Source organism: Prionailurus viverrinus, chromosome B4 (assembly GCF_022837055.1).
Source record: "Prionailurus viverrinus isolate Anna chromosome B4, UM_Priviv_1.0, whole genome shotgun sequence".
In the NCBI taxonomy this organism is placed as follows: Eukaryota; Metazoa; Chordata; class Mammalia; order Carnivora; family Felidae; genus Prionailurus; species Prionailurus viverrinus.
In genome coordinates this window covers 90,807,766-90,824,841 of record NC_062567.1, presented here as the reverse complement: position 1 = coordinate 90,824,841, position 17,076 = coordinate 90,807,766, and the positions used below count along the sequence as shown (strand labels likewise).

General features: G+C 43.4%; 1 protein-coding gene across 6 annotated transcripts; it reads right to left on the bottom strand.

The window, feature by feature from the left end:
- Window positions 1–351: 351 nt before the first annotated feature.
- SLC35E3 (solute carrier family 35 member E3) lies at window positions 352–17,076 on the bottom strand. 6 transcript variants are annotated; one of them, XM_047865996.1, is made up of 5 exons: window positions 16,467–17,076; window positions 15,493–15,603; window positions 11,463–11,621; window positions 8,159–8,241; window positions 352–649 (listed from the first exon to the last, which is right to left on the bottom strand). In XM_047865996.1, the coding sequence occupies exons 1-5, from the start codon at window positions 16,866–16,868 to the stop codon at window positions 631–633; spliced, it is 774 nt and encodes a 257-aa protein (XP_047721952.1). In that variant the 5' UTR covers window positions 16,869–17,076; the 3' UTR covers window positions 352–630. The 6 variants fall into 6 exon arrangements, 3 of the variants coding, with proteins under 3 accessions (XP_047721952.1, XP_047721951.1, XP_047721953.1); XM_047865995.1 differs by lacking the exon at window positions 352–649 and adding an exon at window positions 2,714–3,178; XR_007153863.1 differs by lacking the exons at window positions 352–649; window positions 8,159–8,241 and adding exons at window positions 12,967–13,136; window positions 13,238–13,342 and having other exon boundaries at window positions 11,479–12,654.

Below are 17,076 nucleotides of genomic sequence, written 5' to 3'. Positions count from 1 at the left end.
TGTCATTTAAGATTTTATTTTGGGGCGCCTGGGTGGCGCAGTCGGTTAAGCCTCCGACTTCAGCCAGGTCACGATCTCGCGGTCCGGGAGTTCGAGCCCCGCGTCAGGCTCTGGGCTGATGGCTCAGAGCCTGGAGCCTATTTCCGATTCTGTGTCTCCCTCTCTCTCTGCCCCTCCCCCGTTCATGCTCTGTCTCTCTCTGTCCCCAAAAAATAAATAAATGTTGAAAAAAAAAATAAAAAAAAAAGATTTTATTTTTAAGTAATGTTTATACCCAACATGGGGCTCAAACGCAAAACCCCAAGATCAAGAGTCGCACGCACCACCAACTGAGCCAGACAGACGCCCCTGTGTTATTTAAAAATTTTACTTTATTAGATTCTGCATTTTTGTCCAGCATTACCAATGCATATACACATGCATGCCATCCTTTTTCCACTGGTTCTAGTAAGTTCTGACACACAACAGGAAAGTAAAAATAACAGGTTCTCTTTATTTGTAACAGATAAAACTGAAGTTCAGCCATTTAACACAAGATTAAAAACAAGTGTAGTTACATCTGTAACGAAAGGACAGTGGGCGTTCGTCCACAGCACTGTGTTTCTGGTTTGTTTCTGTGGTCGGGCCTCCTCATTTCCCCAGGAATTTCCTTTTCAATGGGAAGATCATTTTCAGGGCAAAAAATGTTTATCAGACTCTGGTTCCAGTAGTACATATTTTATTCACTTCTATATACACGTACCCCTACTTGATCTTGAGACAACCTTCTCATTGCATTCCTGACATCAGTCGTTTATTATAGCCCTCCCCCGACATTTACTATGCCCCAAGTGTTTACAATGAAAAAGAATTTGCGCATAGCACAAATCAACTCAGCTGTCAGTGTACAGAAGTCACATAATCCTCACGGCGCTGAAATATTTTTCTCCAGCTTTGGGGAAATAATTGTATGTTGGTTTGAACACACACAGACAACATTTCTTAGACAAACATAATGCCTAAGGCTCATCTGGTAAGACAAATTGCTTTGTAATTCTTAGCACGATAAAATATATCTTTAGAAACTGAGAACCAAAGAATATTTACTATTCATTCATTCATTTATTTATATTTTTGGACAGAGAGAGAGTGCAAGCTGGGGAGAGGGGCAGAGGAAGAGAGAGACTCTCAAGCAGATTCCACACTCAGCACAGAGCCCAACACATGGCTCAATCCCATGACCCTGGGATCATGACCTGAGCCGAACTCACGAGTCAACGCTCAACTGACTGAGCCCCAGAACCAAAGAATATTTAAAACAAAAACAGAAAATCATACGTACCAGTCACACAACTAATGGACCGATACACTAAAATTCTGTCAAAATAGATTTTCAGTGAGGCTTTTCATCTCAAACAGGCCAGGGGAAAAAAAAAATCTTAGAAGGTACATTTTATTCACGTGGCTCTTTGTCCTCTTAAGAGTTGTTTTTTCATTTAACGTTTATAAGTAATATTTTTTAAAAGAACCATTTATTACAAGAGGGGTTATCTGTCCCAGTCAATTTCTTGTGAGACATTATTAATGACAGCTTTTAACCCTCCAATGTCAAGAAGCTGGAAGGCAGAAAGACGCTTTGCAAGTAAATATGTATTTCCTTAAGTGGAAACCCTGTACTTCCCCTGCAACCTAATTTTTTAGAAAATTATCCCTTTAAAAACTAGCAGAACTCCCTAAATATTGATTATTCTTCTGCTTCTCTTTAAAACCTTTCCTCATATTTTCACCAAGTTTCTGCCAAATGTTTGGACACTATTTGCCCGGACTTGTTGCCTGAAAATTTTCCTCAGCCACCTTAGAAAGATCGAACGTAGTTCACTGCAAATCGTTCAAGGCCAACGGAAGCTCTACGGATGCCTCCAATGTGGTAGGTAGGGGGTGATAGCAGGGAGGTGGTATTAGGAAATTACCAACGTGAAATGCTCAAAGAGGCCAGGAGAATGGGAGAAGACACCTGCTCAATTCCATCCATCATCTTCTCTTTGGACTGTTTCAACACGGAGCTGTTTTGTTTTTTAACTTCCCATAGTGTCTCTAGAGCTCACAGAGAGCTCAGAAATAAGAGAATACCTGTGGCAACTGTGGTTTTCTGGATAACATATAACTTCTTATATCTATTTTCTACCAGAAATATAGCGCTTTTAGAATTGGATTTTGTCTGATGGTCTTCTTTCCTACACTTTGTTTTCTATAAATGATATTTCATTTCTGTAAGTTAAATAATCAGGAGGTTATACTAAACCAACTAAAACAGAAATGCTGGATTTAACTTCTGACTTGCACATTTTGGCTGAAATTCTAAAAGAGCTCACACTGCAGGCCACCTACGAGCAAGGAGAGGAGTCCTCTGTGTCCTTCCTCAGAAGGGCTGGAACACTTAAAAACCATGACACCTCTGTAGTACAGTGATATGGATTCCTTTGTCACTATTATAGAATTTTAATTTCCTGTATTTCATTTGGTATAACCAAACCATCCTACAGACTTCATATAACCAATCCTTGAAAAGAAGCACGAGCCATTGTTTTAGAGGTACTTTAAAAGAGAAAGTTAGGGGCGCCTGGGTGGCGCAGTCGGTTGGGCGTCCGACTTCAGCCAGGTCACGATCTCGCGGTCCGGGAGTTCGAGCCCCGCGTCGGGCTCTGGGCTGATGGCTCGGAGCCTGGAGCCTGTTTCTGATTCTATGTCTCCCTCTGTCTCTCTGCCCCTCCCCCGTTCATGCTCTGTCTCTCTCTGTCCCAAAGGTAAATAAACGTTGAAAAAAAAAATTAAAAAAAAAAAAAAAAAAAGAGAAAGTTATATTTATGAACAAAATTTCCTTTGTGTTACTTCTTGCAAACCATCATTCAACAAATTTGGCAGTGTAAGTTTTTCTTCTTCTTTGAAGGTAACTTGCACACTTAACGTCTTTTATCTTCTTGGGGTGGCTTTCTTTTCTCCACCAAAACCCAATTAAGGACGCTGTACCAATTTACTCTTACTTCCTTCCTGTTCACTGAGTTTAAAATGGGTATAAGCGAGAATGCCAAATAACGTGCATAACATGCCAAGACCCTGATTAATTGACAATGGATCCTTAAATAAAACATATCCTCCAAATAAAGTGATGCAGAACTTGAAGTGTCCGAACATGTTATAGCTGAAGTTTGTGGATAAGGATAAAAAACCCAACAAGCTAGACTGTTCTATTCACATACGCACACACACACAGAAGGAAAAGCAAGCTAGATGTCATATTCACACACACGCACACACGTAGATACGAAGCAAAGCCTTCCTGTGGCTGGAAGAGCCTCATGGAGCATGGATTGAATTGGCCCCCCCCCACCTGAGAAACGAGAACTTCAATCTGGATCAATCCTAGTTCCTTCAGTAGACTTCAGCAACAGTGACAGGAGAGCGCCTCAACTCTTTCTCTCCCAAAAGAAAAGAAAGAAAAGAAAAGAAAAGAAAAGAAAAGAAAAGAAAAGAAAAGAAAAGAAAAGAAAAGAAAAGAAAAGGGGCTATACGATAAGGTTGGAAAAGGAATTCAGAACAAGGTACAGAGAAGATATTTTGCTGAGCCACTTATATTTCCTAGTGCTATGTCTAATAAACTTCCCTTGGCACATGAGGGGAGGTGTGTGCGGCCCCGGAGACCAGACTCAAGGTGAACACATCCGGTATGCTTAAGTTTAGGAGGGAAACAGGGACAGTATAGGGAGTAAGACCCAGCACCAACGACATGCTAGGCGCTATGCTAGATGTGTGGGTCACCCCACTGTATTAAGCATGACATTTACCTTCACCACAGTATCACTCTTCCCGTCCTGTAACTGTTGGGGCCCAAGGACTTCAAGTAACTTAGATCACAGAGTTAGTAAGTGGCAGAGCTGGAGTCCAAACACAGACGGGTCTATTTAACTCCAAGCCCCTGTTCTAGTCTGGTGCGTGGCCAGCAGTAAAGTGCTGCTGGGTTAGGGGTTTCCAAATCACTGTTCTTAAAAAACAGACTACACACACACACACCTCACTCCTTTAAAAGTTATTCTTACCGTATTTTACGACTATTTGCTCAGAGGTTTGATGTGTACCCCGCGACTCTTCGGATAATGCTAACAGAAGCAGCCAATGCTCTGTGCCTCAGTTTCCGCGTCTATAGGACAGAAATGGATAAAAGCTCCCTCACAGTGCTACCGAGGGGACGAACTAGAGAGTGTGTGCAAAGTTTCCAGCATGTGGCAAGCCCCACACGTGTCAGCAGCTGTCAACAGCAGTGCTGATGCAGAGTCAACATCTGCCAGGTGCTTGGCGCATATTCTCTCAAACACTCCCGGTAGCCCGACGCTGTAGAAGTTATCACCCCCCCCCCGCCCCCCCCCCCCCCCCCCCCCCGATTCCTAAGAGAGGGCGGTGACAGCCGACAGCACTCACAGGCGGCTCAGGTGCACAGGGAACGGTGGGCCCGGGCGTGCAGCCCTCGAGCTGTCTGACCTCGAAACCCGGGCTCCGGCCCCCGTTGTGGGGCCACCCAAGCAGCCTGGAAGCTCCTTCTGGGCAGGAGGGCGCAGGCCGCGCACCGGGGTACCTGCAGCTGCCTGAGCCACTAGAAGTGATATCCTGGAGGGCAGAGGGTCTTCCCCAGGACATTAGTTGTAACCACCACAACACATGCTTCGTTGCCCATTATGAACGATCTCAAAGTGCAGTGGCTCTAACACGCTCGGTGTTGCCTTATGCCACAGCCTCTCTTTTTAAGGAGTTCACGATCTGTGGAAGATGTTTATACTGGAGGGGAGGCGAATTTAAAGAAATTCTTCAGTGAGGTAAAAAAAAAAAAATAATAATAATAATACATTCAATTAAATCAAAAAGGAACAGTCTATACCTGGTATCTCCAATTCCCCTCTCTAATTCTGCTCTCTGCTCCGGTCAGGCTTTCACCTTGACACTCAGCTCTCGTCAGAATGTCCGCACCCCCTCCTTACCAAGCCCCCTCCTCAATTCCCGGTCTTCCCTGACTTGGCCTGTCGGCACAGCTGACCCCTTCTCCTTACGTGGGGTCTGAATCACTTCCCTCCCCTCCTTCGGTTGCTCCTCCTCGGCCTCTGCTGCCAGCTCCTCTCATCTGTGGAGGAGTAAATGCTGACACGACCAGGGACTCCATCTTTGGGCGGCTCTTCTTCTGCTTGTTTGCTTGCTAATCTCAACCAGCCCGACTGCTTTAAACATCTACACGCGACACACAACTCTGTCTGGAATATCTGCATCTGAGAACCTCGATCCTGGACGCTCAGACTTGTTCTACCCGCAGCTCCCTACCCCAAAGCTTCCTTTGGGCTGTCCGCTTTCAGCTGATGGCAGCGCCATTCTACCAGGTACTCGGGCCAAAACCATGTGAGCCAACCTGCTCCCTCTCCAATATACTGTCCACAATTTGTCAGCAAAACCTACTGGTGCCACTGGAAAATATGCCCAGAATCCAATCACTTCTCACTATATCCACTGCTACCATCCTGGTACCAAACCACCATTTTTTCTCTGGGCTCCCTTCTTCTCCTGCCTTTTTTAGTGCAGCGGTTCTCAACCGGGGTGATTTTGCCACCAGAAAGGTCCGGACACGTTTTCGGCCGTCATACTCGGGGCATCTAGTGGGTAGAAGCCAGGACGCTGCTAGACATCTTACAATGTGTAGGACAGGCCTCTGCCACAAAGGACTGTCCAACCCCCAAGGTCAACAGCACTGAGTCTGAAAAACCGTGCTTCAGTCCGTTCTCAACACAGCATCCCAGACTGATCCTATTAGAACATAAGTAAAATCACGTCATTTTCCTGCTCCAAGCGCCCACAGCTTCCCATCTCACCCGGAGTCACGGTCTGTATGTAAAAGCTCTGCTCAGCCCGGCACCCGGTTCCTCTCAGAGCCTTACTATTCTCTGCCCTGTACTCTTCCTGCTGCAACTCTACAAGGCTTCCTTGTTTCCCCAGGGCCTCTCACCACCGGGAACACTCTTCATCCCAATCTGCATGGGGCGACTTCACTTCCTTCGGGTTTTCATTTACAAGTCCCCTTTCTGCAGATGCCTTCCTGACTACCCCCTCCGAGGTTTCAACCCACTCCCCAGCATTTTGGATCCTCTTGCCGGCTCTACTTTTTCTCCTTGGCACTTAGCACAATCTAATGCTCTAGATGGGTATGTTAAACATTTTCTTGTTTATAGTCTTCCTCGCCAGAATTGAAACCTGTGAGAACAAAGAGTTTTGTCTATTTGGTTCACCACAGTACCTCCAGTGCCGAACACAGAGTACATATGCCATCATGTAAATACTTATTAAGTCAATGCATGGTTTACAGTGAATTGTTCAATAAATATTTGTTGAATGAATGAATGTTCTTAACCAGGGCACATCATCGAATGCCTTGATTTGGCAGCATGGTGCACAAGTTCTGGGACTAGACTGCCATGGGTTCAAATCTGAATACTACACATATGACTGTCAGTGAGTTATTTAACCTCTCTGCACCTCCGTTTCCGCCTTTACAACATAAAATGATAGAATTTAACTCACTGAGCTGCTTTGAGAGTGTGACGCCTGATACACCTTAGGTGTTTCTTTCTAACAGTGCCTGGTACAAAGAAATATTTAGTGTTGGTTCTTCAAAAATATTATTCTTAGGGCACCTGGGTGGCTCAGTCGGTTGAGCATCTGACTTCGGCTTAGGTCATGATGTCACGGTTCATGAGTTGGAGCCCCGCATCAGGCTCTCTGCTATCAGTGCAGACCCCACTTTGGATCTTCTGTCTCCCTCTCTCTCTGTGCCTCCCCCGCTTGAGTGCTCTCAAAAACAAATAAAACATTAAAATGAAAATAAAAATATAATTCTTATTATAACTTGTTGGTGTTTATTGATAGTTGGCAAATATGTTGCTTTTTTACTTTGCTGGCATCTCAGTGTTCACTCATTTAAATCAATCAGCACACTTGGACATAATGTTACTAAACTCCCTCTCTCATTTGGGGAAATCCTTTTTTTGTTTTTTTCAGTAAATTGTTTTTTAAGACTTTTTTAAAAGTTTATTTCTTGAGAGAGACAGAGAACATGGTGGAGAGGCACAGAGAGAGGGAGGGATAGAATCCCAAACCGGCTCTGCACTGTCAGTGCAGAGCCTGACATGGGGCTCGAAGTGACAAACTGTGAGATCATGACCTGAGCAGAAATCAAGAGTCAGATGCTTCACTGACTGAGTGACCCAGGTGCCCCTGGGGAAATCTTTCTTTGCATCTGCTTAAGAGTGGAGGCAGAGGGAGGCGCCAGGGTGGCTCAGTTGGTTGAGCAGCCGACTTCAGCTCAGGTCATGATCTCGTGGTCTGTGGGTTCGAGCCCCACGTCAGGCTCTGTGCTGATAGCTCAAAGCCTGAAGCCTGCTTCTGATTCAGTGTCTCCCTCTGTCTCTGTCCCTCCCCTGCTTGCTCTGTCTCTCTCTCTCTCAAAAAAAACCCAAAAAACAAAAAACCACACATTAAAAAAAAAATTAAAAAAAAAGAGTGGAGGCAGAGATAAATGAGAAGAGAAACAGAACTACAAGCAAAATGCTAGTCATTCAGATTCACTTCTTCAAGGCCTGATTCATTTCTTGATTGAAAGTAATATTGAGAAAAATAGGCACACCAATATCCAAGTAAGTACAAAAACAGGTTCCAAAGTCAGATGTCAATGGTCTGAAATTATCTTTTGTTTTTGGATTAGCTGTACCCCTACTTTATTACCAAAGAGACTGAAAAGTGATTTTAAAACCTGGTGTCCAGTCCATTATTCACTCAACAAATATTTATTTAACTCCACTATGTGCAAGGATTGGTGCTCCACGTTAATTTTGATAAGGGAAAAGGTCACTTACTACTTAAGAAAATTCAAAAGCATTCATGATACAGAAAACTAACACATTTCCCCAGCTCACATTTCTTTAAGTTTCCATAGAGTCCAGAGTGGAAAGATACGGTAAAAGACTAAAGATAAGTCTATCTACTCAAAGTAGGCCACGCGATAGTTAGTGCAAGACTCCTGGAAGGAAACGAATGCGACAGAGTTTTAGAAAATAGAAGATGATGCATTTGTAAGTTACTAGGAAAAGGATACGTGACTGGTGAAGTGTTCCCAATGATCCAATAAATTGATAAGTTCACCATGAAAGCTATTACTCCAGACAGCAGCACCATAAGCTACAAACAAACCCAAAGAATTATTCATGTACAGCAGTTGCAATCATTATAGTCACCAAGTAAAAATACACTTTGTTAGGCATTTCTAAAAACGTAAATGACAACCATTAGAACAAGATTTTTAAAAGAATCCATTCTGGAGACAACAAGAACGGAGGGTAAAATCGCAGAATGAATAGTATGCAGAAATGTAATTTTGTCTACAAAATGCAATGGAAAATTCTCCAGTAACATCCTGCCTCTGAATGTGAATTTCCAGGTTCATTTTTCTTATCCATCTGAAGAAAAATTATTCTGTAATAATTTCTAGTTATAAAAGTAATACAGACTGCTTATAGAAGAATCAGAAAACAAAGATAAGCAAAAAGCACATAAGGACTTCTTACAATCCTCACTACCCACCACTGTTAATACCTTTGCACATATCCTTTCCAGAGATTTTTCTAGTTAATTGCTCATATATATTCTTATTTAAATTAAATCGCTAAGAATTCATTGAGTATCTATGAAGCTAGGCCACACCTTCTGAGGAACAGAGTAGGGTCTTGTCTTCAAAGAGCTCAGAAACCACTTGAGGACATAATAAAAACCATGATAATCATAGCTCACGCTTACATAGTACTCACTACATGCCAAGAATTGTCCTAAATGTTTTACATATATTAATTCATTTAACCCTCACAAATGCCCATGAGGTAGTAAATACCATCCCTTTTTACAGATGAACACAGAGAAGAAAAGTGATTGGCCTTCGATCACACAGACAGTAAGTGGTAGGGCTGAGATTTAAGCCCAGGGCAGCCTGATTCTAAAGTCTCTGTTGGCAACCGACTCTGCTAGGCTACCTCTATAACCACATGAAAGAGAGTGAGCTCCGGAAATAGAAAAGTCTTGACCGTTGCCAGGCAAACACACGACAGGTTTTAAGTGAATCTCTAGACAGATGTCATTTGGGGCTGGGATAGGGAACGACTGTTTGGATCTTGAATGTACGTACAGATTAGAGGCAGAAGTAGTGGTAGGGTCCCAAGCAGAGGGAACAGTAGGGGCCAAAGCACAGAGGCATGAGAACACAAGGCTGTGCATGGGATGTGAATAAGCCAACCCGGCTGAGGACGGGGGACAAAGTGGCTGTACCACTGTATGCACATAGGACATCTGTCCAAACCTTTCCCACAACTGTATTTAAAGAGTTATAAAGTCATTTTCTATTTCTAAAATAAGAGAATTTAGATAAAACATTTTCTGTGGAATGTAAGAAATCTACATTCCAAAGAAAACATGTCGTATTTGAAGATTCCTTCTGTCCCCTGGGGCTTTTATCAGTTTTTAGATCACTGCGGTCAGGACTAAAGGAGCTGGATTTGTGTCCTATTTAGGTACAAACAGTAATACCTCATTAGTTTTACAACAGTGAGGTCTGTTACATTTTCAACTAAGAGGACCTTGTTCACTAAAGATTTAAAAAACTGTTTCTAGGAGGCCAATGCCTCATCCATTAGGCTACTAGGGCTTCTTAAAAAATCCTTCTAGAAATATACCACTGTTAATTTTATTGAGTTGACAGAATGTTACATAATTCTTGATGACTTGGCATATCATTAAAAACACAATTACATGCTTTACTTTGCGGCAATGATGCCTTCTAGGGACAGTAAGGAATGAAAGTGACTTTTTCATATTAAATGGACTGCAACTGCTACGGTCTTAGTGCCTCTGACTTTTGGGGAGGGAGGGACTTCCTGCTGCTTTTCTCTGTTTTGAATCTGTCAGAGGGTCTAGTGCATAAAACCCCCTCCTTCTAGTTTAAGGTCTCTAAGCTGCACTAAATTTGAAGAGCAGGTAACCAAGATGGCTGGAACCAAATTAAAAGGAAATATTATCTGAGGGACGGTCAAGGGATTTCTACTGTGGAAGAAAGTTTATATGCCGGAGTCTACGCACTTGAAATAACTGCCATTCTGCTCACAGGGAGCAAAGCAGAGCACTTAAGAACAGGGGTTCTGGAGCTAGCATGCCTGGACTCAGGCTCTGGCTCCACTTACTGGCTGTGGGATCTTGAGTCAGCTCCTTAACTCTGTCCCTCAGCTTCCTCATCCTATATCCTAAATATGAGGATAATAATAGTATCCAACTAATAAAGTAGATTCACAAAATAAAATGTGAGGATTAAATAAGTTAATATTTGCAAAGTGTTGGAATAGTTCTTGGAACAGAGTAAGGGCTATCCAAGTTTGATAAATTACCAGCACCAACAAACAAGACTTTTCCACTGACAGTGTTCCAAAGGTTAAAGTTGTGGGAGGCAGAAATTCCTTCCCTAAGCAGGGAGATTATACTTTCTAACTTAAAATGTCCCCAAAGTGCATATCCCTTTGATCTGGCAATTCTCCTCTTGGGACTCTATTCCAAAGGGAAAAAGTACCAGTTCCTGAAGACATACGTGTAAGGATGTTTACTACAACACTGTTCATAGTGGTCAAGAACTAGATCTATTTTGAATTTTTTTTTTCCTTAACGTTTATTTATTTTTGAGACAGAGAGAGACAGAGCATGAACAGGGGAGGGTCAGAGAGAGGGAGACACAGAATCGGAAGCAGGCTCCAGGCTCTGAGCCATCAGCCCAGAGCCCGACGCGGGGCTCGAACTCATGGACCGCGAGATAGTGACCTGAGCTGAAGTCGGACGCTTAGCCGACCGAGCCACCCAGGCGCCCCTGGAAGTAGATCTATTTTGTAGACACTGAAAAGAATGAGCTGGAGAGATTTGCATGAGATATTAAGTGAAAAAGCAAGATGCAGAAAATTATTTATGTTATGATCCCACTTTTGTAAAAGAAACAAATGTGTAATTTATGTTTATACAGGTGTGTGTGTATTGTGTTTACATGGGTATGTACAACACAAAGAAAAATACGGAAGAACACACACTAGAATGTTAACCTGACTCACCTCAAGGGGCAGGGACCAGGAATGAAGTGTGGAATGTGTACGGGGAGGAGGGCTGGCGAGAAGGAATCCATGATAACCATGTATATGAACACGCACACACAGTGCCTTGGTTTCTTCATCTAAAAAATAATCCTTAGCTTGCTTCCCTTAAAGGGTGATTATACAGATAAATGAACGGATCTGAGATCATGCTCTGAAAACTAAAAATCACACTTAATAGCAAAGGGAGGATTATCTTGGTTCTTAGGCACCATAACAATTACAACTTACCAAAGCAGAAACTGACCAGGGGCCAAATATTCCCCCTTCTCCAAACACGGGCTCAAAGAAGGGCACGGCCACCAGTAACATGGCGGAGGACATCGGAGCCTGGTAGTACAACAGCTGCATTGAGTTCACTTGCAATTCATGCTGTTTGGCTCCTACCCACTGAAAATTAGGAGACAAAACAAGTTAGATAGAAAAAAATAGCATCACTTAGTAAACAAATGATGCAACTCTAGTCACAAGGATGGGGACCTGGCGGGGCGGGTTGGGGGGAGTGCTCGGGGGTGGGGGGAAGAGGAAACCCCTGATTATTCTACTTGATGCCAAAGATCAATAATATATACGAATGTCCTTTAAGCACCCTGGATGAAAGGAGCTTTACAAATTCAATACGTGACAATCTGTTTTCTTCTCAGCTTTGAAGAGAGAGAAAAAAGAGTCCTCTCTTCCCTGCTGGCCCTAGTAAATGGGGGGAATCAAAGAATGCACGCAGGGGCCCAGGAGTATCAGAGATCTTGGGAAAGAGACGGGAATGGAGATTTAGGTGATTAGCAGGAACCAGAAATACAGTGTTAGACTTCATTTGTTTCTAAAACTCCCCCCACCCCCACCCCAGGCAAGAGAAGATGGGGGGTGGGCAGGGCAGACTAACTAGGGATTGACAGAAACCTCAGCTGTCCCAGGTGGCTGCCAGTGTGTGTAGCTAGAAAAGTATGTGAGGTCTTTTCATCCACTTTAGAAAACCCAATCAATGGCAGAAGGAATTTTCCTCTTGATGACTGATTTTTCTGTGGCTAATCTCGCACTGATGCCCTGGAAGAAATTATATAGTCACAAACCCTTTTCCAAGACTACATCATTCAGGAGAACCAACACCTCGAAACCTCAGATCCCATCAGCCCTCAAAATGTTGCACAAATATGAATCAAAAGGAGACTTTCAAGAAAGCTTGACCAGACCGTTTGAATAAGATCTGGCAGAGAACAGCCAGGCTTTTGAATAACTACTCCTACATAATTCTTTTTCCTGTAGATCTGGGTATCCTGTTACACAAACGCGAAGTCTATAGAAATTCACCAAGACAAAAATAGAAGAGCAGGAAATTTGAAACATACCCCTGCCAGCCTCAACTAAGAGTCTTCTGTGAATATGAAGGACAAAGAATCGATTCTTCTGCTGCCCGCTCCCGGGGGTGCTGCAGAGAGCAAAAATGAGTGCAGAGCATGGATGCCCGCTCCTCGGTTCTTTCAGCAACCTCACGAGGCAGCTGCACGTCTCTGACATTGAACCGCCTGGAAGGGTGGCAACTCTCAGGGCCTCCACTTTCCCTCACTGCAGTGCACCCTGGCTTCTGCCCACCGTGAATGAAACTGCTCTCCCAAAGGGCACCGTCACCTCCAACAGCCACACCCAGTGGCCACCCCTCTGCCTTCTTCCTGTGGGGGCTCTCGACAGACCTGACAGGTTTCTCGTGGAAGAACTTGATTTCTGGTTTGCACTCACTTACCTCTTCCTCCATTTACTATTTTTAAGGTAGACGTCTGGCCTTTTTTCTCTTTTATCTCCCTGACTGACGTCACTGACACCCGAAGACCTCTCCAGCTCTGACCTCCTCCTCAGGGCGTGCTCAAACTTCCACAGCTTGCTGGACGCCTTAACTCACACAATCTGCAGGGACTGTTTTCAAAGCAGCTCAGTACTCACTTCCCCAAATTAGCTCCTCCTGTGTTGCTCCCATAATTAAAGACATAATCTCCCCCAAGGATGAGACTCCTTACTTTCGTCATTCCACATTCAGTCAGGTCCTGCTGATTCCTTCTCCAAAAGGCTTCTGGGGTCTCTATCAACGACCACTGTCTGTTCAGCGCCTTCCTGTCTTCCTCCTGAGCCACGAAGAGCTTCCTAATTGCTCTGCCTTCACCCTTTGTCCCCCTCCTACTCACCCTTCACTGCCACCAGAGTTAATTTTCTCAAGCACAGGGGACGATCAAGTCACTCCCCTATCTAAGCCCCTTTCCTGGCCCCTGCAGGATAAAGCGCATGACATTCAAGACTGTGCCATCTGGTCTCATCCGCCCCTAGACCTTGTCCTTCCACAACGCAACAAGAGTCTCACCAAATAAATCAAGTTCTCCAAAAATGCTCTGTACTTTCACACATCACCGCAAAGAAAGACCTCTGCTGTATTTCTCTGCTCAGCAGATTCCTGTGGGCCCTTCCATTTCAATCGTTACCTTGTCCATAAAGTCTTACCTCACCACCCCCTTGAAGAACAGCCACTTCCTCTCTGGTGTTCCTCAGAACCTTCCTCACATCCTGAGTTATCCTACTTGCGATCAGCTGTCTACATGTGTTTCCACCATGCTGCATTACAGCTGTTTTTCATCTTTGTTATCTTCGAGCAACAAGCAAAAGAAATGTGTGCTGAATAAGTGAGCCTTTCCGCAACTAAAGCTAATACCCAATCACTCATCTTTTAACTCCTATGCCCCTTTTAACTCCAATGCCCTAGCAGTAAAGGCAGAAATAGCTTAGAGATTACACCTGGATACAAGGGGAAACGACAACTTTCTTTAAAATGAATTTCTGGGGGAATATACCTATTCCGTAACAGTACATGTACTGTTTACTAATAATAGAAAACGCTGCCTATTAGTCTGTGAACAATCATTCCTTGGTCAATCCCATTTCAAATATGCGCCTGAGGGATACAGAATCCTTTGGTTCTAATCTGTAGCAATTTTGAGACTTGTGGGAACAAAAATGGTCATATTGGCAGGGACACTTAATACCCTGAACTGAAATTACATACGAGGAATGTAAGAAATTCTGATGTTCGATAAATAAAATTGCTTGCTATATTTAATAAACATTTAATCCTTCCTGGGCCAAACAAAATCAGTTTAACAAAAAGGATGAATAGGAATGTTCACTGTTTCTAGTAACAAAATTTAAACTCACTGAAGTATACCTAAATACAACCTTCTTAGAGCACAAAGCCGAACTTCCTCTGATTACTCTCTGTAGTGAAAGACACAGTACCCTGGCGACCAGTGACAGCACTGAGTGGGTGCTCTTTCCTTTCGTGCCACTGGTCTCTTGTTAACACTGCTTCTTGCCACTTACAAATGTCCTCAACCCCAGAATTTTCACATAACGGTATTTCTGAAATGATCAGTACTAGAAAGCTTCATATGCTAAGGCTGTGTTAGTAAACTTCCAACATTCATAACAAGAAATGCCTTAGTTTATAACCAGCAGACATACGTGAAAAAGGTTAAACCGGTTACACATTTTGGCTCTGACTCCCCATGCAGGCTCACCCAGAATCTCCAGGCCAAGGTTTCCAGTATAGAGAAAATACTGTTTCACTGAGCCCTACACCAAGTTATTTTTCCCCACTGTACAAGAAACAAAAAACATACTTGTTGAGACTTTATGGTAATGAAGTAAGTGAATCCATGCACACATTTTTAATGAACGCCTGCTAAAGGCAACGCGCTGTGCTGCTATAGTACAAGAAGTGAAATACCCATTGCTATAAAATACTGAGAGAGACAAATTATTGGAAGCTGATATACAAGTTGTAACAGCAGCGTATGTTCTGAGACAAAGATTCATAAATCTGAAATTTTCCTCTCCTGCTCAAATTTCGGAAATGCACTCATTCCTTCACAGCAACCTTAATAATTAAAGAGTCAATCATAAATTTAACCAATGATCTCGGTCTCAAGAACAAAGTCTTCCTACTCATTTTGTAAAGATTTCCCAGATGATAGTATAGCATCACCCCAAACTCACACTGTCAAGCATGGGTATTATACACTTACACCAGGTAGGTAGGTATTTGGTGAGCATCACACCCAAGTTTCTCTGTCTCCTTTCTTCTCTTCACCTTGAGCCAATTTATGCAATTAGGCTTTCTTCCCAACAGTCTATTGTCTCTATACTGTATTTTCTAAACCTTGGGATACAGCTTCAAAATTTATGAAATCTGCTAAAAAGGCACATAAAGAAAAAAAAAATTACCAACCACTTGATAAAGGGATGTAACTAAAACACCAAGAGCAGCAAACACCATTCCAAGGAAATTAAACTTCACATCGTAATAAGAATTTAGGATTACACCTAAAGTTATAGGAATCTGTAAAGAAAAAGAGGTAAATGTTCAGATTAAATTCATGAGACACAAATTTAGTATTCCTTTCATGTTGTCTTACAAAGTTAATCATAAAAGCATCACTGGGAAACCACCTCTATAATTTTTTTTTTCCATCTGAAAAAAACAGTTAAACCGATTTCCTCCAAGTGAAATATGTGAATTCTATATTTATGTTCCTGTTTAATTCTATTTAAAATTCCGGGTAAAATGAATCAATACATTGCAAATTGCAACAAAGGCATACAACGTGCATGCACATAGGAGTAAACAGACCACCAAAACTAGCGTCTAAACAAAATATAAGCATGAACGTATAGCAAAAGCATTAAGAATTTAAACACTGTAAGTCATTAAGTGCTAAAAGTATCTTCTCTTATTTAAAGACACAGAAACCTCTGCAGTATCTCGCTGCAGACATATTCGGAGACATGTTTTATGCTGAACTCTTAACGTTAATTCATACATGGTTTGAATCCCCTGGGTCGAAGGAGGGCCGTTTTTCAGTTTGAGATTTTGCAGATATTCCAATACATTGAATTGCATAATGTAATGCAGCGTTCTTTTCTTACCAATCACAGCATTTAAGGATTTCCATCAAACAGCAGTTACTAAAGCTCACACAAGCACACTCTTCTGGGCTAAGAGCCCAACAGAGTGCCAAGATGACTTTTTTCACCTCTCCCAAATAAGCCTGAAGTTCACAAACTCACAGATGACTCATCTGTGCATTTCAAGATGACTGGAAAGAGCTTGGCACAAGGTTAAACATTCAAATTTCCCGGGGAGAAAGACGATCCAGGAGGTAGGTTGCTAGAGGTGCGCCTTGCGAAGCTAAAGCTACTCACCAGCGTGAGCTGTATTTTGGTAGAGAAGGTTTTCTTGTAGCACAGGGTCTGGATGACTATGATGACCGGCGTGGTCATGGCCTTGGCCAGCTGATAGGTGCCTATGGTGTTGTTCTGCAGAGAGAGATTGGTGAAGACCACGAAGCCACAGAAGCTGAGGGCCAGGAGGAGGAGTTTGGAAGGCGGCAGACTCTTGGGGGCAAAGATGTCCAGTTTCTGGCAGATGTACAAGCCCAGCCAGGTGACCACGAAGTGCACCAGGGTCAGGCTCATGTTAGGGAAGCCGTGGTGCACATAGATCCATTTGTTTAGGAACACGATGCAGATGGACACCAGCAGGTTAAGCAGGAGCCCAGCGGCGATGCGCCCGTTGCCTCGCATTCGGTCCGCAAGCGATGCCATAACCCCGGCCGAGCCGGGGCCCTTAAGCTCCCGAGAGGGATGCCAGTCTGTCTCCGGCTGCTCTTCCCCTCCTCCGCTGCCTCCACGTCCTCGCCGGCTTCACGGTCCGACCCGGGAGAGGCATGCACTCTCTGCGTCCCTGGTGAGCAGCAGCCTCAGCCACACACACACATGCTCCGCCGCCGCCCATTCAGCTGGTGACGACGCG